Source organism: Adiantum capillus-veneris, chromosome 21, assembly GCF_014529385.1.
Source record: "Adiantum capillus-veneris isolate H3 chromosome 21, ASM1452938v2, whole genome shotgun sequence".
In the NCBI taxonomy this organism is placed as follows: Eukaryota; Viridiplantae; Streptophyta; class Polypodiopsida; order Polypodiales; family Pteridaceae; genus Adiantum; species Adiantum capillus-veneris.
Genome location: NC_140951.1, coordinates 88,614,403 through 88,639,770, shown reverse-complemented (window position 1 = coordinate 88,639,770; position 25,368 = coordinate 88,614,403). Strand labels below are relative to the sequence as shown.

General features: G+C 44.2%; 1 protein-coding gene across 1 annotated transcript in view; it reads right to left on the bottom strand.

The window, feature by feature from the left end:
- The window catches only part of LOC147431314 (Nitrilase/cyanide hydratase and apolipoprotein N-acyltransferase family protein), a 148,168-nt gene that overhangs the window by 80,302 nt on the left and 42,498 nt on the right, over positions 1-25,368 (bottom strand). The window contains exons 2-4 of the mRNA XM_086493921.1: positions 13,105-13,221; positions 12,788-13,012; positions 12,568-12,661 (exon numbers count right to left, since the gene is read on the bottom strand). Of these exons, the coding sequence (XP_086350047.1) occupies positions 12,568-12,661; positions 12,788-13,012; positions 13,105-13,221 (436 nt within the window). The remainder of the gene's footprint in view (positions 1-12,567; positions 12,662-12,787; positions 13,013-13,104; positions 13,222-25,368) is intronic.

Below are 25,368 nucleotides of genomic sequence, written 5' to 3'. Positions count from 1 at the left end.
TCATAACCAAAATCAGCCCTAGCGTTTTTGCATCAGCCTGGCATCTCAGCGTTTTGCAGATCCACCGCAACGGAACCCCCACAAGCACCAGCGTTTTCAGTTTTCAGCATTTAGACACAGCAGAACAAGTCCCGAACCTCGTAGATCTCACCTTCCCACAGCAGACCCTCGCCGCACGGTCAGATCAAGCGTAGTTTGTAGTTTCAGCCCGGAAAACACAGATTTCAGCATCTGCGTTTTCAGCGCGTCGTCGTCACATCGTCGCCATCGACATCGTCACCGACATAGAGTCAAAATTCAGCAAATACAAGATTTGTAGATTTCAGCCATTAGCGTTTTCGGATTTCAGCCGGTCTCGTCGTCGTCGACATGGTCGGCAAGTCCAAGCATTGTAGAGATTTGTGCAATCAATAGTAGACCACTCTTGCCATAGAGAGTGGGGCCTCGGAGGAGGGTTTGACAACATTCTGGTGTCGTATTCTTCTCTCTCTATCTCTCAGTCTCGGTACCTTCATTCACAGTATTATTTTATCCACTTTTGTTTGTGTCCATTGCACTCTCTCACTAAAGGAACGGAAGGCTCTCCCTTCCGTAAGTAAAAAGAACCCTTGAGCACAGTTCGAAGCACTCATCTTGAGCAAAGTTCAGCATTCACTTCCGCAACACCTTACACACGTTTTGGAGAGGCTTGTACATGGGCACCGTGCTCAATTTTTCGTCCTCATTTCATCCATAAATTGATGGACAGTCAGAAGAGGCTAATTCTATTGTCTTAGATCTACTTAAATGCTATGTGTCACACAATAAGGGCAACCATGCTTGAGTATGCATACAACAATACAATGCATTGTCAATAGGCAAGGCACCCTTTGAAATTGTTGAAGGTGGCAAAAAGGTTCCTCCCATTTTGCACACAAAGCATAATATTTTTGAAGCAGATCGGTATATAAAAAATATAGATTAGATATATAAGAAAATTCAGCTTGCCTTGGAGAAGACTCAAGCAAAGCAGAAAAGGACTGCTAATTGTCACAGTCGTGAACTCTTGTTTTCACTTGGTGATTGAGTTCTTTTGCGGTTTGAAAAGGCAAGATTAAAGAAGATAAAGGGCAAGGAAAGGTTGTTTCCTAAGCTCAGCATGCGTTACTATGGGCCTTACAAGATCAGTGATAATGCATATAGGATGGAATTGCTTGACAATTGGAAGATTCATAATGTGTTTCATGTGAGTCTTCTAAGGCTCTTTGTGGGTGATGTGCCACAAGATATGCCAAATGAATATCAACTTGACGTTGAAGAACTTGATAAGATCTTGGTACCTGAGCAAATGTTGGTACATAAAGAAAGAAAAGGTAAGGGGAAAGTTGCAAGACGTTACTTGGTGAAGTTCAAAAACTATCCAACTATGGATGCAAAATGGATGAAAGAGAGTGAGTTGTTAAAGTCACCAAATCTATTGCAGCTTTACCTTGAAGCCTTTGGTTTATAACCCACATATGCCCCAACTCAACGTGCTCAAAAGAGGGGTGATATTGGAGCTAGCACTTCACATGTACATACGGATTCATTGCAATAGAGGTGTAAATTACTTGACAAGTATTAAAGGTATAATGCTCACTTCTATGATAGACATAAATGACATAAGTATCAAGGTTTCATTAAGTCATTTGTACCTATGTTTCATGACCTTTCTTGCGGGTACATGTGATGATAAAAGGGTGCTAATCAGACTGAATCATCTGTGGCGTGTATATCTAGCATGCAATCAAGGACGTTTGCGATTTCAAGAGGGGGGTATGTCACGAGACTATGACAAACATTAACCTTATTTAGTGGTTTCCTTTCCTTGATTTTTATTTTATTTTTGGGGACCTCTTTTTGAAGTCACAAATGGTTGGACATTGTATAGCCAGTGTGAAATGGCCGGTAGCCAAGAGTTTCACCTGCAGGAGTGAAGGCCACGCCGCCACAAGATGGTTGGGCAGATTAGCAATGAAATCTAAGTAGTAAAAGGGTGGCTAGGCTCAAGTAAAGTCCTTTAGGCCCCTCGTCAAGACTTTATAAGTTTGTGGGTACTAGGAATTTAAACCAATAGGGCAAAGTGGACACTTTGCGGCTCCAGAGCCATTTTGCAAGACACCTCAAAGGGGGACGCCCAAAATCGATCTCTCTCGCGGGGGAGGTTGATTTGACTCATTTATGAGGTACTGTGTGTGTGAGTAGTTGGTGCTAGTGATCACAACTTTAATGGAAAGCTTGCCTTCTCCTATGTCTTATGTAGCACGATGATTCCGCTCTCATGCACCTCTCTCCCCTTTTGAATACAAAATCGTGATGCCCGACTCAAGGGCTATTCATCTATATGTACAGTTTTGTGAGTTTATGCGCGATTGCCGAGCAAGAGCCTCTTGCACAAGTATCCGATTAGCTAACTGCTAATCCCAAGCTGGTACATTTCGAGAGATTTCTCACGAGAAATCTCATTTAAATCAAAAAGCAAGTGTCCCTACACGTGTGGGAACTCGAGGGCTTGCTATGGATGTGTTCGGCATGCAAAACAGAGCCCAAAACAAATAATTACATCTTGCAGTAACTTTTATGTAGGTTTAGGGTTTTGACCCCTTTTGATGCCTAAAGGTCCCGAGAGCTTCAGGGAAGCTACGAAACGGCTAAATAGATGTTCTTGAGCATTTTAGACGCTGAAAACAGAAAATTCAGCGTGCTGTATTTTCTCGCCAGGTTTGCATGGAAAGTCACCTAGTTCCTGGGGATTTTGTTTGTGAAGCCTTCTACTATCATGATGTTGCCGAAATTGGGCTAGAGTAGGCAATTTTCAGCCTAATAGAAGTGGGACAGCTCGTACAAGTTTACATATTTTCTCCAAGTTTAATTGGAATAAAGAAATACCGAAAAGGGGCCAACAGAGTGTCACTATCTACTTGGGAGCGCTCTAGCTACCAAGTCGTGCATTGTCTTGAAGTGGTGAATTCTAGTTGACGGTTTATTCTTGAAGTTACTTTGAGAGTACAGGTAAACTTTAAAGTTAATCAACGTATAGATCGGGTGAAAGCCAAAGTTTACCGCCCTTTAGTGAGGCTGAAGGCCAGTTTCACGGGCCTGTAGCAAGTCGCCTACCTCACCTCGACTGGGTCGAATGCCAACAATCTTGCAAATAACTGAGGTGGCCTAGAGGCGCTCCACCTCAACTGCAAGGCTCGCTTGCTCTTCCAACAAGAAAGCAAGTCGGATGGTAGGCTCCACGATGTCGGATGAGGGGGCTTTTCACGAGTCTCTTTGGGGTGGAGCGAGGGGCCATAAGTGTCTGCTACCTCGAAGCAGGAGGGGGTGTCGAAGGCGAAGACAAAAGACCGTGGAAAGGAAGGATGAAGACCAAAATTCACGACCACAATCTCCAGCTAGGTGGGGAAGAGCTAGGGGGAGAGCTAAAAGCTCTGCAGGAGAGGAGGAAGGGGAGGCAGCAAGAGGGGTGGATGGGAGGGGCACGACAACAAGCACGGGAGGGCGGGGGGGGGGGGGGGGGGGGGGGGGCGGGGCGCAATAGCGAGCTTCGTTGTTTTCTTCTTCTCTATGCCTTATGAACAAGCACATGTTATCAAGTTCAATTTGAGAAATTTTCAGTTCAATGTACATATGTTCATAAAGTCATTCCTCTGAATACTATCAGACCATTAGTATCCCTAAAATCTCAAGGAAAAATTAGTCACCTTATTCAATCCAGGCAACTTGTCACAAAGGAGTGGAATGGCTCCCCTCTTGTGCAGCACACGTTGCACTAGATTCAACCAACCAATTGGACGTACACTTAAGGAATAGACAATGCTAAAAATCCAAAAGCCTAAAGGTACAACTCAAAATTGAAGAGAATCTCCGAAGTTCTCCTTTCCCATCCACTTTGCATTGAGAGCCGGAAAAGCCAAATTATCAGTGAACCTACCTTACCCTTCTGTTCTTTTTCTTGTGGCTCTAGGATATGTTGGTTGTTGTTGTGTCCCCAGGTCCATCAGCACATCATATTGGATTGTCGGAATCCTCTAATGAGCTATGAGTTCGTTCCCTTGGTTCTTTCTTTGGACACGTCACGAAGACGTGCCCCTGTTCACCATAGCCCCTGTGCCCCTTTTGAAGTACTCAGCACAAAACTCTTCTATCAATTTGGGTCCTGTGGATTCTTCTTCTCGTTCCTCTTTTCCTTGAAAAACTCTTGCCATGTTGAGGCGGACACTAGCTTGTCTATAGGATAGGTCAATAAACCAGTTGTGACGTGACACATCCCAACCCTATGTGTCCGAGGACAAGCTATACCACAGCAAGGTTCACTCAATTCAGTCAAGTCTAGATTAGCAGTGATCTGGCACTTTTGTGAGTCTATTCGTAGACCGTGCATGCCCAATCACTTAGCATAGATGCATATCTTCCGGTTGCACACAGCATGATCATCGGAATTCCCATCAGAATCCATTAGCATCAGTTAGGGGAATTTTTCAGTGCATTTAGCCTATTTTCCTATTTATTGGTATTTTCACTTATTATTTTTAAGTGACTTTCCAACAAAAGTAGGTAGGGCAATTTTGCTAAGTTAATATATAAGCAAACCAAAGTTCACACTTTCTGGCAGAAGAGGCAGCAGGAGCTTCCCGCTCAACAGGCAACTTCTCAGCATTACCCCCCTCAGCATCAAGACCCCCCGCCATCCACCTCCCATGCTTGGCATTTCCTCCCACAGTCCCTAGATTCAGCATCGCCAACAACCAACCTTGCCCGACGTTGTTACCACATGCAGATCAGCCCCATCATAGCAAGTCACTTCAGCGTTTTCTCATCAAGCACTAACGCTAGACCTTGCTGCCCATCCAAGCGTTTTTGACAGCCAGTCATCAACGATTTCAGCCTTCTAGACCAGCATTTTTCAGCAGGTGCAATTCAACCTAAAACGCAGCCAAAGGGAGCAGATGCACCAGCGTTTTTCCTCAGCAACATCAGCGTTTTTATTCATCCATAAGCCCTCGCCAAAACAGGGTTTTTCAGCCATGATAAGCACCCCCAGAACCACCCAGAACCTCAGCCGTTTTCCCCCTTTGGACAGCAGATAGAAGTAGACCGAATCAGCCCCGAAACAGTCCAAGAAATTCAGCATCTAGAAGATCTCAAATTTCAGCCACGAAGTCGCCGTCGTCATCACCGTCGTCGTCATCGGCATAGTCCCATTGCATCAATCCATTGCATTCGCATTGTACACCTTTGTGCAATCAAAGAATAGACCACTCTCGCCGACAAGAGTGGGGCCTTCGGAGGAGGGTTTTACAACCTCTCGGGTGTCGTATCTCTTCTCTCTCCTTCTCTCAGTCTCATTCACTTGCACGCTCAACATCCACCCACTTTGTTCGTGACCACAGCACTCTACAAGACGGAAAGCTCCCTCTTTCCCTAAAGAATTAAAAGGAACCTTGAGCAATAAAGATCACTAATCTTGAGAAAATACAACATTCATTCCGTTGCACCTAACATTGGTATCAGAGCTTTGGAAGTGTTCTGCATTACTCAAGGAAAGAACCACAAGAATTTTTTTGCTTGTTGCAATCGCACAAACCCAAGTTTACTTGGGCGTGGCGATTCCTAATCCTGTTTTGTTGAAGAGTGACAGGAATCCCAAGAAAGAAGGGCTTGTCCAGCCTCCCCTTGTGTCTCTTTTCACTCATTGAGAGCGGACCGTGTACTTAGCGGCCGGCCAATCGACGTGAGGTGGGAAAAAGCAACCTTGGTGTGAGCGCAAGGCATCCAAGGGGTGCGCCCGCAGAAAGGAGTAGAACTCGGGTGAAGAGAAGATCCTTCTCCAGCGCGATTTGCAAGCGAAAGAAAACCTCAAGAACCCAAGACCCTCAAGACTCAAGAACCTCAAGAACCCAAGACCCTCAAGACTCAAGAACCTCAAGAACCCAAGATTCTCACGAATCAAGGACCTCAAGAACCTCAAGAACCCAAGTTCCTCGCGAGCTTAAGACCCCAAGATCCTAGTGCATGGTCGTCACCTGAAGCGGCATGGATACTTCGCATTCAGGTGATGAGCATGAGAGAGGCGACGAAGGATTCTCCCCACCAAGAGATTTTTCCGACCCTCCCCCTTCGCCATCTACGCCACGAGTTGTCCTCACTCCTATGGAGATGATGGTCAAGTCAATGTTGGACATGATGACACGACAACAAGAAACGAATCGAGTTGCCTTGGAACAACTCGCAAGCAAAGCAGATGAACAAGCGGCAAAGAACCGTGCACAAGAAGCCAAGGACCGCGAGCGCGAAAAACAAAACGACAAACTTGCTACACAACAAGAACATCGACTTGCTCAGGAACGTGAGCGCATTGCAATTGCCGCAAGACAAGAAGACCAGCGACTTGCCCTCGAACGCGAGCGCATTGAACGCAAAGAACGCAAAGCAGAAAGGGACGCCGAGCGAGAAGCTCAAAGGGAGATTTGTCAACAAGAATTTATTTCCCAAGTCCTAGCCTCGAAGACCGAATCACCCAAAGATCATGGGAGTTCGTCGAGTGGCGCAAGCCACGAGGCGGATTTACACAATCCAGTCACAGAGAAGTTGACTTTCAGTAAGTATGACGGTAAGATGGATGCTACTGTTATTCATTCTTGGTTGCATCAATTTAATGCTTATTTTGCGACAACTAAGAAAACAGGCAATAGCAAAGTTTTGACGGCAGCTATGTACCTTACCGGTGATGCCATAAATTGGTATCAGGCTTGGCAAGAGGCACAGCTAGCCGCGCACCTAGAGGCAACCGATAACTCACGCCCCTCTCTTTTAGTTGGGCTGATTTCCAAGACAAGCTCAAGGCGCGGTTTATGCCACCTCAGTACCTTGCACGACTAAAGGACGATTGGCGAGCTCTCAAGCAAAACGGTACGCCGGTTATGTCTTTCTCTAATCGGGTTTTGCAGCTCGGCACTCAATTACGCAAATCGGATGCGAAGCGCAAGGAGGCATTTCTTTACGGATTGGACGATCATATCAAGTATGATGTTGAGGTACTCGATCCAATCGATCTCAACAAAGCGGTAGCAATTGCTCTCGCCCACTAGATGAAACACAAGAAAGGAAAGCCTAAGGAGAACAAGACTTCCACAAGTACCTCGCAGACTTCTCAAAACCCGCAGAACGGTAAGAACGGTAAGAATGGTAAGAATGATAACTCTTCTACCCAATCTTCCAACAGTCTCTTATCAAAGAATTCTTCCAATGAATCTAAGGGTAAGGCTAACACAATTGCTAAACCTAAGCTTACTCCATATGAAAAGGTAGCACAAGGAATTGTAGGAGGTTACATCACTTCAGAAGAACAAAGCACATATTCTAAGGAAGGTCGTTGTTTTCATTGTCACATTAAGGGTCACATAAAACGAACATGCCCTAAGCTTGAATCGAATGAATCTAAAGAACCCACAGCACCCACTCAGCTGTCAATGCAATAAATGATAATACGATTGTGCCCACAGTTTCTCAGAACCCTCCCATTGATGATTCTCTCATTAAATGTTATGGTCGTACGTCGGGGCACCGTTTTGTCATATTGTTTGACCCAGGCAGTATGCATGATGTGATCAGCCCCTCTCTTGTTGAGAGAGCCCGCCTCGAAGTTAGTCCGAGATCTCCTATCGAGGTCTCTGGCTTTCGTCCTGGTATGGACGCTCTCATCACGAAGGAGTGCCTTGATGTGTTGTTTGCAATTCAACAGACTGCCTTCACTAGAAGATATGTTGTTTCTCCTCTCTCAGGATGTGATTTTTAGGCATGAAATGGTTTCGTGAAATCAACCCTCTCGTTGATTGGGAGGCTAGCACTTTAACTATCAATGCCAAAAGTGATTCTCCTACTGTCTTCATGAGGACATTGTTCCTTCTCCATCTCTCATTGCTAATATACAGGACAAGGTTGAACGGATTCGAGATAAGGAGACTCTCTTAGTCTCTTTTTCCCCAAAGCATGACACACATGATTTGCATGATGATTTGAAGCACAATGATAAGCATGATGATTTGAATTTTGGATGCCAATGATTTGCATGATGATTTGGATGACAATGACAAGCATGATGATTTGCATAATCAAGATGTGATTTCTCACAAGCATGATGAGTTGCATGAAGAAGATGTGATTGTTCACAAGGATGATGAGTTAGTTGATGCTTTTTCTAGCGAAGCTAACATCGTTGTAGATTCGATCAATCACCAAGAATCGATCTTGGCTTTCGAGTCGAGGTCCACAGATCCCCCACAAGAAATTCGATAGATCCCGAAGAAGCGATCTTGGCTCTCGAGCCTTGGTCCAAGGAACTCTCACAAGAAGTATTATGTGTTCGCATGATTGATACGCACGCATTGTTCGAGTGTTTCATTCGTGAAGGTTTCCTGTATTTTAGTCAGCATCGTTATGTGATCCCTTTTACTAGGCATAACATATTGCATGTTGAGCACGTTTCTCTCATGGATGAGCACAAATGTATGCGGATTATTCATGAAAAGCTGAAAAGTTTGTATGTAAGGAAGTCGCATTCCATGTCTCTTCCTTGGCATGACACAATTTCCGAAAGAGCACATGATTGTATGAGCACCAAGCATGGGCATTTCCATTGTGATTTGCCACAGTTGATTGAATTTGATCAAACAGAAAAGATTCAACCTCATTGTTTGCATGTGTTTGATGAACGGGTTGTCACTCCGTCTCTATGTTCATCTACATTGCATACACAGTCTTTAGAAAGACAAGATTTTTTTCCTTCACTTTACATGGAATGGGTATGTTCATGGTTTTCTGTTGGAGATGGTTTCAAGAATTTTCAACCATGGAGATTCTTGAAGACGAAAGAAGCAGGACTCTAGACAAAGTTGAAGCATCAAAGGAGCTACATAAGACTTTGTGTCGCTTTCGACGCGGCCCAAAGAAGCAAGCGTTGCAGACCTTTATGAAGTTCAAGTACCGCACGACCCACACATCAGAGTGGGCCGACGAAGAGTCCCTTCCAGGATTCCGGACACTGTTGGCGATCTCCCTCGACGCCATACAGTTCGGTACCAGTACCTCACTTTGAAAAGGAGGGGATGTCACGTGACACATCCCAACCCTATGTGTCCGAGGACAAGCTATACCACAAGTCTAGATTAGCAATGATCTGGCACTTTTGTGAGTCTATTCGTAGACCGTGCATGCCCAATCACTTAGCATAGATGCATATCTTCCGATTGCACACAGCATGATCATCGGAATTCCCATCAGAATCCATTAGCATCAGTTAGGGGAATTTTCCAGTGCATTTAGCCTATTTTCCTATTTATTGGTATTTTCACTTATTATTTTTAAGTGACTTTCCAACAAAAGTAGGTAGGGCAATTTTGCTAAGTTAATATATAAGCAAACCAAAGTTCACACTTTCTGGCAGAAGAGGCAGCAGGAGCTTCCCGCTCAACAGGCAACTTCTCAGCATTACCCCCCTCAGCATCAAGACCCCCCGCCATCCACCTCCCATGCCTGGCATTTCCTCCCACAGTCCCTAGATTCAGCATCGCCAACAACCAACCTTGCCTGGCGTTGTTACCACATGCAGATCAGCCCCATCATAGCAAGTCACTTCAGCATTTTCTCATCAAGCACTAACGCTAGACCTTGCTGCCCATGCCAGCGTTTTTGACAACCAGTCATCAGCGATTTAAGCCTTCTAGACCAGCGTTTTTCAGCAGGTGCAATTCAACCTAAAACGCAGCCAAAGGGAGCAGATGCACCAGCGTTTTTCCTCAGCAACATCAGCGTTTTTATTCATCCATAAGCCCTCGCCAAAACAGGGTTTTTCAGCCATGATAAGCACCCCCAGAACCTCAGCCGTTTTCCCCCTTTGGACAGCAAATAGAAGTAGACCGAATCAACCCCGAAACAGTCCAAGAAATTCAGCATCTAGAAGATCTCAAATTTCAGCCACGAAGTCGCCGTCGTCATCACCGTCGTCGTCATCGGCATAGTCCCATTGCATCAATCCATTGCATTCGCATTGTACACCTTTGTGCAATCAAAGAATAGACCACTCTCGCCGACAAGAGTGGGGCCTTCGGAGGAGGGTTTTACAACCTCTTGGGTGTCGTATCTCTTCTCTCTCCTTCTCTCAGTCTCATTCACTTGCACGCACAACATCCACCCACTTTGTTCGTGACCACAGCACTCTACAAGACGGAAAGCTCTCTCTTTCCCTAAAGAATTAAAAGGAACCTTGAGCAGTAAAGATCACTAATCTTGAGAAAATACAACATTCATTCCGCTGCACCTAACACCAGCATGCATACCAAAACCTTCCTTGGCATGTCCCATAAACCTCTGAATGGATTTGATTTTTGCTTCAAACAAGACCGTTGAATCTCTTCTGATAGTCCACAACAAAACGGTTCAATCTGTTCCTTCAAGGTGATCCTCTGAAAAGAGGACATTGGCAAAAAGGTATCCAAAAACCTCTCGCAATAGGCAACCAAAGAGTCTTCCTTTTTTTCATCCTCAAATGATGCCAAGCCGTGATGACATCTTCTTCATATTCTTCCGTTAACCATGTTGAAGTGAAAATTCTCTTGAAATTGATCCACTTCTTAGGTGCTTCTTGGTGCAACAAGAAGGTAGACCGCCATGTCTATGCGCACCTTTCAGATAAGACACCCCCTTCGTACCTTGGAAGCTTCCAAGAAACGACCTCCCAAAAAGACGATGTCAAACTGCTATATGAATGCAAGGCCTCGATGGGTATCCTTGGAGCCTAAAAATGTGTCAAACTTAACTGTTTCACCCCGTCCTTGACCTCCTTGGTCTTCTTACTCCCTTTCTCACTGTCTAAACTGTTAGAAGAGGACAAGGTCTCCTCTAAACTGCTAGATTGCTTTCTGTGCTTTTTATACTTTTTCTTGGATTTGCTTTTCTTGATCTTTCTTTGCTTCTTCCACTTTTTCTCATTCTCACTGGAACTAGAGGAAGAGGAGCTGTCCGAACTGTCTAACGAAGAAAAATCAGGGCCATTCTCGAAACGAACACGCTTCTCCAATCTGTCAGCCACCTCAAAAAGTCAATTTCCGGCCCAAATAACCGAGGTAATCTGTAGATTTTCTTTTCTTTCGAGAGTGCTTTGTGCTTTTCATCAACAGACAGAGAATCTTATCAAGAGCTTCATTGAACTCTTCTTGCGAGTACAGCTTCTACTTTTCTACACTCTGCTTTGCTTTCTGCTCATTGCCAACTTGAGAAGTGCATGAACGTAGCTCCCCATCGTGATTGAACCTCATCAAGTGTATGATTCTTCCGGTGCTTCAAATACTTCAGGTCCTTGGAGTACTTGATCAATCTTTTCACACACGTGTCAACCTGTGATTCACATGGGTACTCTGTCTTGTCGAGACCCTTGCAGAGTATGCACATTGCCTCAAATGAGGAAAACAAACCTTCTCCCACAGCACGAGCAATGAATGTGGTGGCAAGTATGAGGGTGCGAAATTTTCCATGGTCTCCCGAATCATCGGAAAGAGCCTTGCTTCGTTGGAATCTCCATTGGTTTCTTCCATAGAGGAAGAATCGTCTGAGCTCTGATACCACTCTTATAGGCTTGGACACTCCACACAAGAAATCAATAGCAACACCGAACAAAAAATGCAGATAATTGAACTGAACTTTAAAAGAGAGAGAGAGAGAGAGAGAGAGAGAGAGAGAGAGAGAGAGAGAGTCTCGACACGGAATGACGGAGTTCCATTCCCAGATGCACTAGCCCCAAAGACTAGTGCCCCTGCTAGGATTTCTTTATTGATTGCCAATCACAAAGGGACAACTCCTCGAGGGTCCAACTCTCCGAGACTCTACGTCCAAATACTCTGCAAAGAGTGGCCCCAGAGACTCTTATGAACAATTACAAGGGATGCCCAAAAGCATCTAGTCTAAAAGCTCTTCCTCTAAAAGCTCTGGTCCTCAAAAGTATGCGCCAAAACCTGACATCTGTACAGACTGCCACATCAGCATCCAGCCAGTGCAAAAAGGGGACTTCCATACTACCAGTGCCATGTCAGAATCTGCCCGTAATTTCAAAAATCTGGAGTCGCCTGTACACTTTGTCTTTTTAGGGTTTAGACCCCTCGGTCAGTGTCCATAAGTTGGTAGGGGTTAGGTTTTCAAAACCCTAACCCCCTTTAAGCCCCTCAATCTTTATTGGGCATGCCACGTCACGACTTGTGACACAACCTCCACCCATCCATCTTTGGTGGCTTCTATCTTGCCCTCAATGCTCTCGGTGGTTGTATGGGCTGCAGGTGAGGGCGATCTCAGGCTCACAAGATTGCCATTACAAAATCCCCTAGGCTCTATAGACACTGTTTGACTTTGGAAGAAGCTTTAGCATGTGCATAGCACGCAAGGCAATGTGCACGTGCAATTTGATGATTTGTGGATTGATCATTTCCTACCTGAAGGAAACCAGCATTTCCGATTTATCTACTTTTGACAACCTTACAAAAACTTGAAAGTAATTACCTGTATCCACAACTGTTACATTCTGCCCAGCAGTCAACGTTTCTGATTCCTTGAAGGTCATTTTCCCAGGAATGTCTATGTCGAACAAATGCAACTAAACAAACAAGAAAAAGCATAAAGATGCAAGGTTTAAGCAGAACATGATTTTGTTGAAGACAGAGGACTAAAATGTTTTCAATTTTTCTCGTGACCTAGAAACGATGTGATGTGAATAAGTGACCTTTCTGTGCTTAGCCTTCAGCTCGCCATCACTTCCAAAAATGCAGCATGTATTGTAGAGAGAACCCATGCTCCTTTCTGGTATGGATCCACCAATAATTGTCACCGACTTCTTTTTGGCTACTTCTGAAAGCATTTTACTTGAGGGTGAGGCCTCACCACCAGCACTTATATCTTCTGCGTAAACTGGAAAACTATCATTTGAATAGGGAGAGTTCCAAATCTCCTACAAACCATGCATTTAGCATTTAGTCGAGAGCAAAGAATCCTTGTGACTAAATAACATTCGAAACATTATGTGATAAGACGTGCACTTACAGGAAGTACAATCAACTTGGCACCCTCATCTGCCGCAGATTCAATCTTCTCCCGAGCATGGGCAATGTTTTCAGCTTTGTCTGAGGTTACAGCAAGTTGGCAAAGGGCAACCTTGAACTGCATCAAACCAAAAGCTATCACACTCTAATTAACTTGAAATAAACAATGTTACTCCAAGACTTAAAGCCCCCAATATTCCCTTTTGTAACAGGACCACGGTCAATTAAGGCCGGAAACTGGGTAGGGAAAGGTATTGAAAAATGTTTGATGAATTCTATCGATTGAAAAAAGGAACCACTAGCGTGACAAGCTTTCTATCTAGAAGTTTAAAAAGGCTGTCCTTGTGAAAGTTGACGAGAAAAACAACTTAGCTGAAGATTTTTCCGAATGCCCTGAAAGGAGAAGGCATTAAAACACACATTGTAGAGCTGTAGGACATCCAAGGATATGTTCCCAATATCAAGTGCAAAATGTAAGGATTGCCCAAGTGAAATCTGGAACAGAGGAAAGGGATGTAGCCAGAAACACTACCGTTTTCTTCTCCATCCACCACCATTGGTGAAAAAAGCGTTTTTCACCATAACCTCCAACAACTGTGGTGTTTTTGCCTAGCATCAGTGTCACAAAAATACGGAAGCGTAAACAGACGTTTAATTGCACTTCAAATACTAAAGAGAATTAGAGGGAGAGAGAAAACTTGACACTCCATTGGGGACCAGAAGATGGGCTGGTCCCCCCCCATAACGAGAATATCTTTATTACTAAGGGAGAATCTTTACAAGCACAGGAACGGGGCATACGCCCGTCCTCTATTCTTTCTTCTGTTCTGTTCTGACTACTGACTCAAAAAGTTTTTCCACTTTCTTTCTGCTTCGCGGATTTCCCATCTTCTGCGAGACTGGTTGGAAGCTCTCGAAAAGAGAGTCTATCTTCCAAAACAGCTCATCGGAAGCTCTCACAGAGGAGAGTCCATCTTCCGTTATGTGTTGCCTTCATGCTCATTCATTCATGCATCGAACACAAAAGAGAAACAAGCAAAATGCACACGCACATGCTTGCTGTAATTTTCTGCACATAACCTGAAATTCTTACCTGTACACACCCCTATGCCGAACAGAGGTCTTCTTCGCGATGGAATCGCGCCAAACTTGATGTAGACTTAGGATAAGGAGAGAGAAGAGAATTTCTATGGCTGATCTGCTGACAACAGCCCTAATCGAGGTGATTAGGGGCTGAAAACAGAGAATTACAGCAGCCGCACTCTGCTAAGAGAGCGTCTACGACAGCTGCTCGCGATGAAACTTCACCAGAAGGTGTCTATGACTGTGAGATCCCTTGTTCTTGACAATGGGAGCACAAGGCTACCACATATGTCACAAGGGGCTGCTCTCAAGCTTCAATGGAGGGCTCCACCGCGTAGAGCACGCTCACATTAGGGGGGGTAGGTGCACTGCCAGCCCTGAAAATGGGGGAGGGGGGCTCCTAAATAGCCATCAGGGAGAGGGGGCGCTAGGAAGAGAGAGAGGGTGAGAGTGAGAGTGAGAGAGAGTTAGTTTGCATTGGTAAGTGTGCCACTTGGCACACTTACTTTAAAAACTTAAAAACCATTCAACTTTTGACTTTAAAAACTTCTAGCTCATTAATTAAAAATGTGCAACTAACTAACAAATGCTACCAATGATTCTTTTATGAGAACACCAAAGGTTTGCCGGCGCAATGCCGCACTTGCACTGCACCGCCTTTACCTGTTCACACTTGTCCGGCCGCCTACCCGGGCACGGACCGTTAAATTTAATTTAACGAAACTTACCCTAAGGCTCTATTAGCTTTATTAGCCTTAGGGTCACTGTTCTAAGGACCCCATCTCAGTCATGTGCTTGTACTGACGCGCGTATTTTTCCTGAGCCTAAAATCTGAGGCTACTGCTTACCCCTTTCTGAAGACCCGATTTCCCAATCACTAGGGCTTCAGGGTAATTTCTGCTAAGGTCCCTCTGAGGTGTTGTGGCCTACATTTAGGCTCACCTGAGGCCTTAGAACTGCTAGGTCTATTCTGGTGTGCACACAACTAATTAGATAATTATTTTCTCGTAAATAAATTAATTATTTACAAAGTCTGACTTAGTTACATCCCTCTTGGTTCTAAACAGTTGACCTCAACTGTAGAGCGTCAACATAACTGTGCAAGATGTCAAGGTAGTCCTTGAGATCGGACTCAGTCATCCACTTTGCATCTAAAGGAGTGTAATTCTTGAACTTGACTAAATACTTTCGATGTAGACTCCCCGACTTGAGTTGTCTCTCCGAGTGGTGTATTATCTGTTCAGGTTGAAGGATTTCCTCAGTCTCTTCGACTTCTGGAGGATCTTCTTGTACGGGCGCCACTGGAGGAGGTCCAACATAGGGTCGGAGGAGACTGACATGAAAAGCATTATGGATTCGCCAATTATAAGGTAAATCCAATCTGAAAGTCACATCATTGACTTTATCTGTAATTTTGAAAGGGCCGTAGAATCTATGGGAAAGTTTGACAATTTTCCCTTTGCCGACCCGCTTCTTCAATCTAGCTTTCTCAAACCGAAGCAGGACATATTATCCTTTTTCAAGATTGAGATTCCTTCTATGCTTGTCTGCTTTTCTCTTCTGTTGCTCTTGAGTACGAAGAATCGCTTGCTTTACTTGTTGATGGGCAATATCAATATTGCGCACAAATTCATCTGCGGCGAAGATGTTTTCTTTGGTCACCATAATAGGAAGTAAGAGTGGCTTCCCGTAAATAAGTTCGAAGGGGGCTTTACCAGTTGAGGAATGTATGGTATTATTATACGCAAACTCAACTATTGGTAAGTACTGTTCCCATTCGGATTGTCGTTCCGAAACATAGCACTTGAGGAGATCTAAAACAGTGGCATTAGCGATTTCGCTTTGACCATCTGTTTGTGGGTGATAAGCTGATGAAAAATCAAGCTTAGTTCCCAAGTTTTCAAACAATGCCTACCAAAATAGACTAGTCATGCGGGGATCTATATCGCTGACAATAGTCTTTGGCAATCCAAGGTGTTTAAAAATCTGAGCTAGAAATATTCTAGCCATGTGATCAGCTTTGATCGTCTTCTTTACTGGAAGAGAATGGGCTTGCTTACTGAATCTGTCTACGATAGTCCAGATTGCATCATTTCCATTCTTGGATCGAGGAAGATCCGTAATAAAATCCATGGCAATACTTTCCCATGGCGTGTTAGGCACAGGGAGCGGCTGAAGCTTGCCATAAACTTTATGTCTGTCATATTTTACCTTTTGGCAGACTAAACACTCACGTACATATTTTTCAATGTCCGCACGGAGTGTTGGCCAAAAGAAATACCTTTCGAGGGCACTAGTGGTGGAAGCAATTCCCCGATGCCCGGCATAAGGAGAATTATGTGCTTCATCCATCACCTTTTGTCGTAAGGGCTGAGCTATGCATATTGCTTGTTGACGATAGAGTGTATTATCCCTGATAGAATAAGGTGGCTTTGAGTGACCAGCTTGAAGATCTGCCCAAATTGTGGCGAAGTCTGGATCTTGAGGATACATCTCGCTGAGAGATTCTAGTTCCTCATGATAAATTGTTGTTAGTGCATTGATCTTTGGACGCCTGGAGAGAGCATCTGCAACTGCATTCTTTGTTCCAGAAGTCTATAAAATCTGAAAATGAAACATTGAAAGAAAGTTGGCCCATCTCATCTGCTTTTCTGATAACTTTCTCTGTGTGAGAAAGTAGCGAAGACTTTGATGATCTGTCTTGATAATAAAATCAGCTCCTAATAGATAGTGTTTCCAAATGGAAAGAGCATGAATTACTGCCATTAGCTCTTTTTCGTATATGGAGGCATGCAACTCTGCATCTTTAAGACGCCGACTTTCATAGGCTATCGCGTGACCCTCTTGGTTCAAAACTGCTCCTACACAATCTCCAGATACATCGCAGTATACCTCGAAAGGTTTGCGAAGATCAAGGACGGTGAGAACAGGTCCGTGACTGAGTAGATACTTAAGCTTTTCGAAAGCTTGTTTTTGTCCAGACCCCCAATGGAATGGAATCCGCTTCTTTGTCAGGTCATGGAGGGGACCTGCTATCGCGGCAAAAGCTCGAATGAAACGTCGATAATAAGAACACAGGCCAAGGAAACTTCGTACATCATGTACTGTAGTTGGCGTAGGCCATTCTACAACTGCTTGAATCTTATCAGGGTCCATTCTCACCTGGTTGTGAGATACTATATGGCCCAAATAGTGGATTTCTTTTAGAAAGAACTCACTCTTCTTAGCATTCACAAATAATTTGTGTTTGCGTAATTCTTCAAACACTAAGGCGAGATGCTTATAGTGTTCGTCTTCCGTCTCTGAGAAGATTAAGACGTCATCAAAGAAAACGCCTATAAAGCTTCTGTATGAGTGGAAGATTCTATCCATCATTCTGTTGAATGTAGCTGGTGCATTAGTGAGCCCAAAAGGCATCACTAGAAATTCATACAACCCGAAGGTTGTTCTAAATGAAGTCTTATGCACCTCCTGAGGAGCTATGCGGATTTGATGATAACCGCTCTTCAAGTCTATACGACTAAAGACACTGGCTCCTTGCAACTTATCAAGAATGTCGTCAATCCGAGGGATTGGAAATCGATTCTTGATTGTGATCTTGTTTAGAGATCTATAGTCTATGCACATGCGAAATGTGCCATCCTTTTTCTGTACTAGCAAGACAGGTGAACAATATGGAGAAGTACTAGGCCTTATTAAGCCCTTCTCCAAAAGTTCGTTAACCTGCTTGAGAATTTCCTCTTGCTGCATTAGACTAACTCGATAAGGGGGCTGATTTGGAGGAGAACTTCCTGGGATCAAATCAATTGTATCATCCTCAGGTCGCGAAGGTGGGAGTTCATTTGGAAGTTCATCTGCAAAACAATCTTTATATCTTTCTATTAACTTAAGTCTTTTTTGCTCTAAAGAGGAAGAAAGTTGTGAAACAGACACATCTCTCTCTCTTGCAAAAATCAAGTACTCTGAAACACACTTTTTCATTTCTTTCTTGATGGCAATGTGATTGGCGATAGGAATACGCCAATCACCTGCATCTGCAAGTACAAGATACTCCTTTCCTTTATGAGCAAAAGATAAGGTTTTCTGAACATAGTCAGGAATGGGATGCATCTTGTAGTGCCAAGGTATTCCCAAGATAACATCGCATCCTTCAAGTGAAGCTAGTAAGAAAGACTCTTGATCCTTGTAGTCGTCGACCTTTAGATTCAACTTCCCTATGATTGGAGTAGAGTTTGAGTTCTGCCCTTTGAAAGCAGATTGCGCTTGAATAGAGACTCCAAAACGATTGGGCTGCAAGTTCAGGTCGTCAGCTAGCTTGGTAGAGATGAAGTTGTCTGTACTACCAGGGTCAAACAAAATAAGAGCCCGCTGGTTGTTGATACTACCCCATGCTTTGAGAAGAGCTCTTTCTTTTCCATCCTTGGTTGTATTTCCCTGTACATCTGGGACTGCATTGGAAGAGGGTGGTTGTGGAGGTTTGGTAGGACAGTCACCCTTCATATGACCAACTTGTCCGCACTTGAAGCATCTTCCTTCACTAATGTATGTTCGCAACTCAACAGGAGAGAGATATCTCCCTTTCTTGGGCTGATTTGGCTTTGCTTCTGCTTCGGAGGCGGTTCTTTTCTTCTTTTGAGAAGAAGTAGAAGAGGTAGGCTGCTCATGGAGAGCCTTCTGCTTAGCATGGTAAGTGCTTTGCTCCATCTTCCTGGGAGTACCCTTGTCATGTATTCCATCAGCTATGCGGGCTGATTCCATAAGTATCTGCAAGTTACCTCGAGGGTAAAGCTTCATAGCCTTTTGCAAGGCTTCATGCAAACCTGCTTCAAACTTGCGCTTCTCCGAATCGTCAATCTTCTTGAATGGAGTGACTTTCAAGAGAACGTCCCAAAACCTATCCACATAGCGTGGAACAGTTTCGTTCTCTGACTGTGAAAGTCGATCCCATTCTTTCTTTACCTCTTCCTCATAGTCCGGAGGAAGGAACTGTGCGTAGAACCCCTTCTTGAAAGCGGTCCAATCTTGGGGTTTGCGAGCTTCCAGGATAAGGGTTAACCACCAATTGCTGGCGGTGCCTTTCAGATACAAACTAACATGGCGACGCTTGGATCTTTCTTTAAAATTCCCTTCAGCAAATGCAACTTCAAATTGGCGGATGAAAGCCAAAGCTTTGTCATTATCACGCCGTCCATTGTAGGTGTCTCTATCTCCCGACTTGAATGTTTTCTGCCTGTGGTGCTTCTTCTTATGGTGCTCTTTCTTTCTATGCTTAGACTCCTTGGGGACAGGAGTCCTTTCCCTTGAATGTACTTATTGCTGCGACGGATCGTCGAGAAACATGTCTTCCGGAGAAACTATGTCTTCCAGATCCTTCATGAAAGAGAACTGAGGGGACTCAGGGGGATCCTGCTCTTGAACTTTTGGATTAAACCGCACATGACGTTCTGGAGATTTCTTCTGCCTCTCGTGCATGCGGGAAGTTCCAATCAAAGGATCTTTTATTGGTTGTGGCGCCTTTGGGTTCTGCGGAATTTCTCCCGACCCCATCGGCATTTTCTCCTTCCCTTTTTCAAGAGTATGGAGAATCTTTTGGACTTCTGGATGGGAGAGAGCTTTCTCCAACTCTTCCACCTGCTGTTGATGGAGAGAGAACTCTATCTCGCGTCCTCCCATTTCTGCAGTCTGCCAAGAGTCGTCAATCCCTTCAGGAAGAGAAAGAGGACCTTGCTCTGATACCACTGTCACAAAAATACGGAAGCGTAAACTGACGTTTAATTGCACTTCAAATACTCAAGAGAATTAGAGGGAGAGAGAAAACTTGACACTCCATTGGGGACCAGAAGATGGGCTGGTCCCCCCCCATAAAGAGAATATCTTTATTACTAAGGGAGAATCTTTACAAGCACAGGAACGGGACATACGCCCGTCCTCTATTCTTTCTTCTGTTCTGTTCTGACTACTGACTAAGAAAGTGTTTCCACTTTCTTTCTGCTTAGGGGATTTCCCATCTTCTGCGAGACTGGTTGGAAGCTCTCGAAAAGAGAGTCTATCTTCCAAAACAGCTCATCGGAAGCTCTCACAGAGGAGAGTCCATCTTCCGTTATGTGTTGCCTTCATGCTCATTCATTCATGCATCGAACACAAAAGAGAAACAAGCAAAATGCACACGCACATGCTTGCTGTAATTTTCTGCACATAACCTGAAATTCTTACCTGTGCACACCCCTATGCCGAAACAGAGGTCTTCTTCGCGATGGAATCGCGCCAAACTTGATGTAGACTTAGGATAAGGAGAGAGAAGAGAATTTCTATGGCTGATCTGTTGAAAACAGCCCTAATCGAGGTGATTAGGGGTTGAAAACAGAGAATTACAGCAGCCGCACTCTGCTAAGAGAGCGTCTACGACAGCTTCTCGCGATGAAACTTCACCAGAAGGTGTCTATGACTGTGAGATCCCTTGTTCTTGACAATGGGAGCACAAGGCTACCACATATGTCACAAGGGGCTGCTCTCAAGCTTCAATGGAGGGCTCCACCGCGTAGAGCACGCTCACATTAGGGGGGATAGGTGCACTGCCAGCCCTGAAAATGGGGGAGGGGGGCTCCTAAATAGCCATCAGGGAGAGGGGGCGCTAGGAAGAGAGAGAGGGTGAGAGTGAGAGTGAGAGAGAGTTAGTTTGCATTGGTAAGTGTGCCACTTGGCACACTTACTTTAAAAACTTAAAAACCATTCAACTTTTGACTTTAAAAACTTCTAGCTCATTAATTAAAAATGTGCAACTAACTAACAAATGCTACCAATGATTCTTTTATGAGAACACCAAAGGTTTGCCGGCGCAATGCCGCACTTGCACTGCACCGCCTTTACCTGTTCACACTTGTCCGGCCGCCTACCCGGGCACGGACCGTTAAATTTAATTTAACGAAACTTACCCTAAGGCTCTATTAGCTTTATTAGCCTTAGGGTCACTGTTCTAAGGACCCCATCTCAGTCATGTGCTTGTACTGACGCGCGTATTTTTCCTGAGCCTAAAATCTGAGGCTACTGCTTACCCCTTTCTGAAGACCCGATTTCCCAATCACTAGGGCTTCAGGGTAATTTCTGCTAAGGTCCCTCTGAGGTGTTGTGGCCTACATTTAGGCTCACCTGAGGCCTTAGTGGGTCACCACAACAGACATTTGTAGCATAACTATTTGGTGCTAACATAATATGTCAATACTCAATGAAGTGACTTGGATGGGGCATGTAGACTCTTTGAGATTGTCAGTCCTCAAGAAATGTACCTAACAAGAAACAACATGCACTAAGTCACTCACCATCTAAGGAACATTCCTCAACAATAGGTCTATTCTGGTGTGCACACAACTAATTAGATAATTATTTTCTCGTAAATAAATTAATTATTTACAAAGTCTGACTTAGTTACAATCAGCTTACAGTAGCAGATCAGCCCTAGCCTTCGTATTTTTCAGCCCTTCAACATCAGTCATGTAGCGTTTTTGCATCAGATCAGCCGTTGCAGATTTCAGCCGTCAGTTCAGCCAGCATTTTCAGATTTCAGCCATAGCCTCGTCATCACTTTGCAAATCCAAGTTAGCTAGCATAGCGTTTTGCATTTTCAGCCGTTTTGCTGAGACTGAGAGATAGAGAGAGAAGAATACGACACCAGACAAGTTTTCAAACCCTCCTCCAAGGGCCCCTCTCTCGATGGCGAGAGAAGTTTATGCTATTCATTGCACAATCTGATACAAGATGCTGATGCAATTTCTTGACACTACGATGCAATGAGGTTCTACGTTGGCGACGACGAGGACGATGGCTGGCTGAAAACGCTGGTTCCATCTGCTGAACAAACGCTGGTTTTGTATGTTGGAAACGTTGGATAGCAGGGCTGAAAAACGCAATTACAATAGGCTGAAAAACGCAATTTCAGCAATTGCAAAAACGTTGGCTGAATATTGCTGCTTGCTGGCGCTTGTAGAAGAATCCAAAAACACTAGGCTGTCCTTGATGAAAAACGCTAGGCTTGATCTTTGGTTTGTTGGCTGGAAAATGCTAGGTTGGCCTGCCGGGGAGTCTTGCTGAGAAGGTGCTCTAATGGACGCCGCCCCTTCTGTCAGAAAGTGCTAGCGCTAGGTTTTCTTATATACTTGCTTGTCAAATTGCCCTACCCAGTTTCCAACAAAAGTCACTTAATAATAATAAGTGAAAAATGGCTAAAATAGGGAAAATAGGTCTGTGCACTGTAAAAATGCTCTTGATGGGTTCTAACTGTACTCTGATGATCATGTTGTGTGCAACCAAAGGATATGCATCTACTCTAAGTGCCTGGACATGCACGGTCTGCAACAGACTCACAAAGGTGCCAGAACACTTCCTAAGCTAACTGAACTGAACCCATGTCATGATGTAGCTTGTCCACGTACACATAGGGTTAGATGTGCACGTGACAACAAATATGTATGAACTTGATAAACAACGCCAAGATTTTCTCCAGACTCATGCCGATTGCTTTTCAAAGGGCCTGCCAGGCGAGCTTCCACCAGCTCATCCTAAGGATCATACTATTGATCTGATACTTGGAAGCACACCACCAAACCGGCCACCTTACCGTGTGAGTGAAAGACCTCTTGGAAAAGGGTCTTATCCAACTGAGTACTTCACCCTACTGCTCTCCGGTGTTGTTGGTTTAAAAGAAAGACGGACCTTGGAGAATGTGCATTGATTATAGAGCTCTCAATAAAATCACCATCAAGAACAGATTTTTTATTCCGAGGATCGATGATATTCTTGACCGACTACAGGGATCCTCTTGTTTTAGCAGGATCAATTTGAAGAGCGGATATCATCATATCCGAATCGCACCTAGAGATGTCTACAAGATAGCTTTTTGAACGAGCTTCGATTTACATGAATTTTTGGTGATGCCTTTTGGCCTTACCAATGAATGCTCCAGCGACTTTTAACCGAATGATGGACAAGATTTTTAGAGAGTACAAATCTTTTGTTGGCACTTTCTTTGATGATATTATAGTCTTCTCCAAGGATGAGGTAGAACATAGACAACATCTGCTACAGGTTTTTCAGGCATTGTGAGATCACAAGTTGGTGATCAATGCCAAGAAGAGTGAATTTTTCTTACCCGGAGATACACTTTTTGGGACACATCGTCTCAACAGCGGGAATACAGATGGACCTGGCCAAGATTGAGACTATACGTGGTTGACCTGATTTGAAGAATATCCATGAAGTTAGAAGCTTCTTCGACTTATGTTGTTACTACCGGCGGTTCATTAGAAAATTTTGCAGAGGTTGCTTCTCCTTTGCATATATTGACACAGAAAGAAGTCCCTTTCTCGTGGGGACACACAGAGGTGGCTGCCTTTCAGACTTTGAAAGAGAAATTGACTACATGACCAGTTTTGACTTTGCCGGATTTGCAAAAGTCATTCGAAGTATATTGTGATACTTGTGGTCGTAGTCTGGGTGAGGTCTTAATGCAAGAAGGCTATGTCATCGCCTATGAGAGCCTATTGTTTTCAAGGCCGGAATTGACAGCACACATTTATGAGAAAGAGCTTTTGGCAGTTATCTATGCTCTTACTCAGTGGCAACATTACCTACTCGGAGCCGATTTTACAGTCTTCATTGATCATCAGAGTTTACGCTACTTGTCATAGAAGCAGCTATCGGAAAAGCAGATGCAGTGGGGTAACATCTTGTCAGAGTTTCACTTCCAGATTGTCCATGTGCAGCGACTATTGGAAAAGCAGATGCAGTGGGGTAACATTTTGTCAGAGTTTCACTTCCACATTGTCCATGTGCAAGGACAGAAGAACTTGGTGGCAGATGCTTTGTCCCGGAAGCCGTTAGTCTTTGCTGTTTCCGCAATTCATCATAGAATCTTCGAGGACATGGTCGATCAGTATGCCACAGATCCAGATTTTTCAGATATATTCAGTCGAATAGAGAATGGGGAGGTAGTAGCGGGATATTCCATTCGAAATGGCTACTTGATGAAGAAAACGATGTCGTGTGTTGCACAGCCGTTGAGGGAAAAGGTTCTAACCGACTCCAACAACCCCGTCACAGAGAAGATCACGTTCAGTAAGTATGATGGTAAGATGGATGCTAGTGTTATTCATTCTTGGTTGCATCAATTTAATGCTTATTTTGCGACAACTAAAAAGACAGGAAATAGCAAGGTTTTGACGGCAACTATGTACCTTGCTGGTGATGCCATTAATTGGTACCACGCATGGCAAGAGGCACAGTTGGCCACGCACCTAGAGGCAGCCGATGAAGACGCGCCCCTTTCCTTCAATTGGGCCGACTTCCAAGACAAGCTCAAGGCGTGGTTTATGCCACCACAGTACCTAGCACGGTTGAAGGACGATTGGCGCAGTATCAAGCAAAATGGTTCGCCAGTTATGTCTTTCTCTAATCGTGTGCAGTTCGGCACCCAATTATGCAAATCGGATGATGAGCGCAACGAGGCTTTCATTTTCGGGTTGGACGACTATATCAGGTTTGATGTCGAAGTCCTCGACCCCGTAGATCTCAACAAGGCGATAGCGATTGTTCTCGCACAGGAGATGAAGCACAACAAGGGAAAGCCTAAGGAGAACAAGCCTTCTCAAAGTACCTCTTAGAATCCTCACAACGGTAAGAACGGTAAGAATGGTAGGAACGGTAACTCTTCTAACCAATCTTCCTCTAGTCTCTCAGAAAAGAACTCACAAAATGAACCTAAGGGTAAAGCAACCACAATTGCTAAACCTAAACTCACTCCATATAAAAAGGCAGAACAAGGAATTTTAGGAGGATACATCACGTCGGAAGAACAAAGCATTTATTCTAAGGAAGGTCGTTGTTATCATTATCACATCAAGGGTCACATAAAATAAACACGTCCTAAGCTTGACTCGCATGAATCTAAAGAACCCACAGAACCCACTTCCTCTGTCAATGCAATAAATGAGAACACAAGTGTGACCCAAGTTCTCATGATCCTCCCATTGATGAGTCTCTCATTAAGTGTTATGGTCATGTGAAGGGTCAACGTTTTGTCATATTTTTTGACCCAAGCAGTATGCATCATGTGATTAGTGACTCTCTTGCCGAAAGAGCATGCTTGGAGGTTAGCAAGACATCTCCCTTCGAGGTGTCGGGCTTCGCTCCC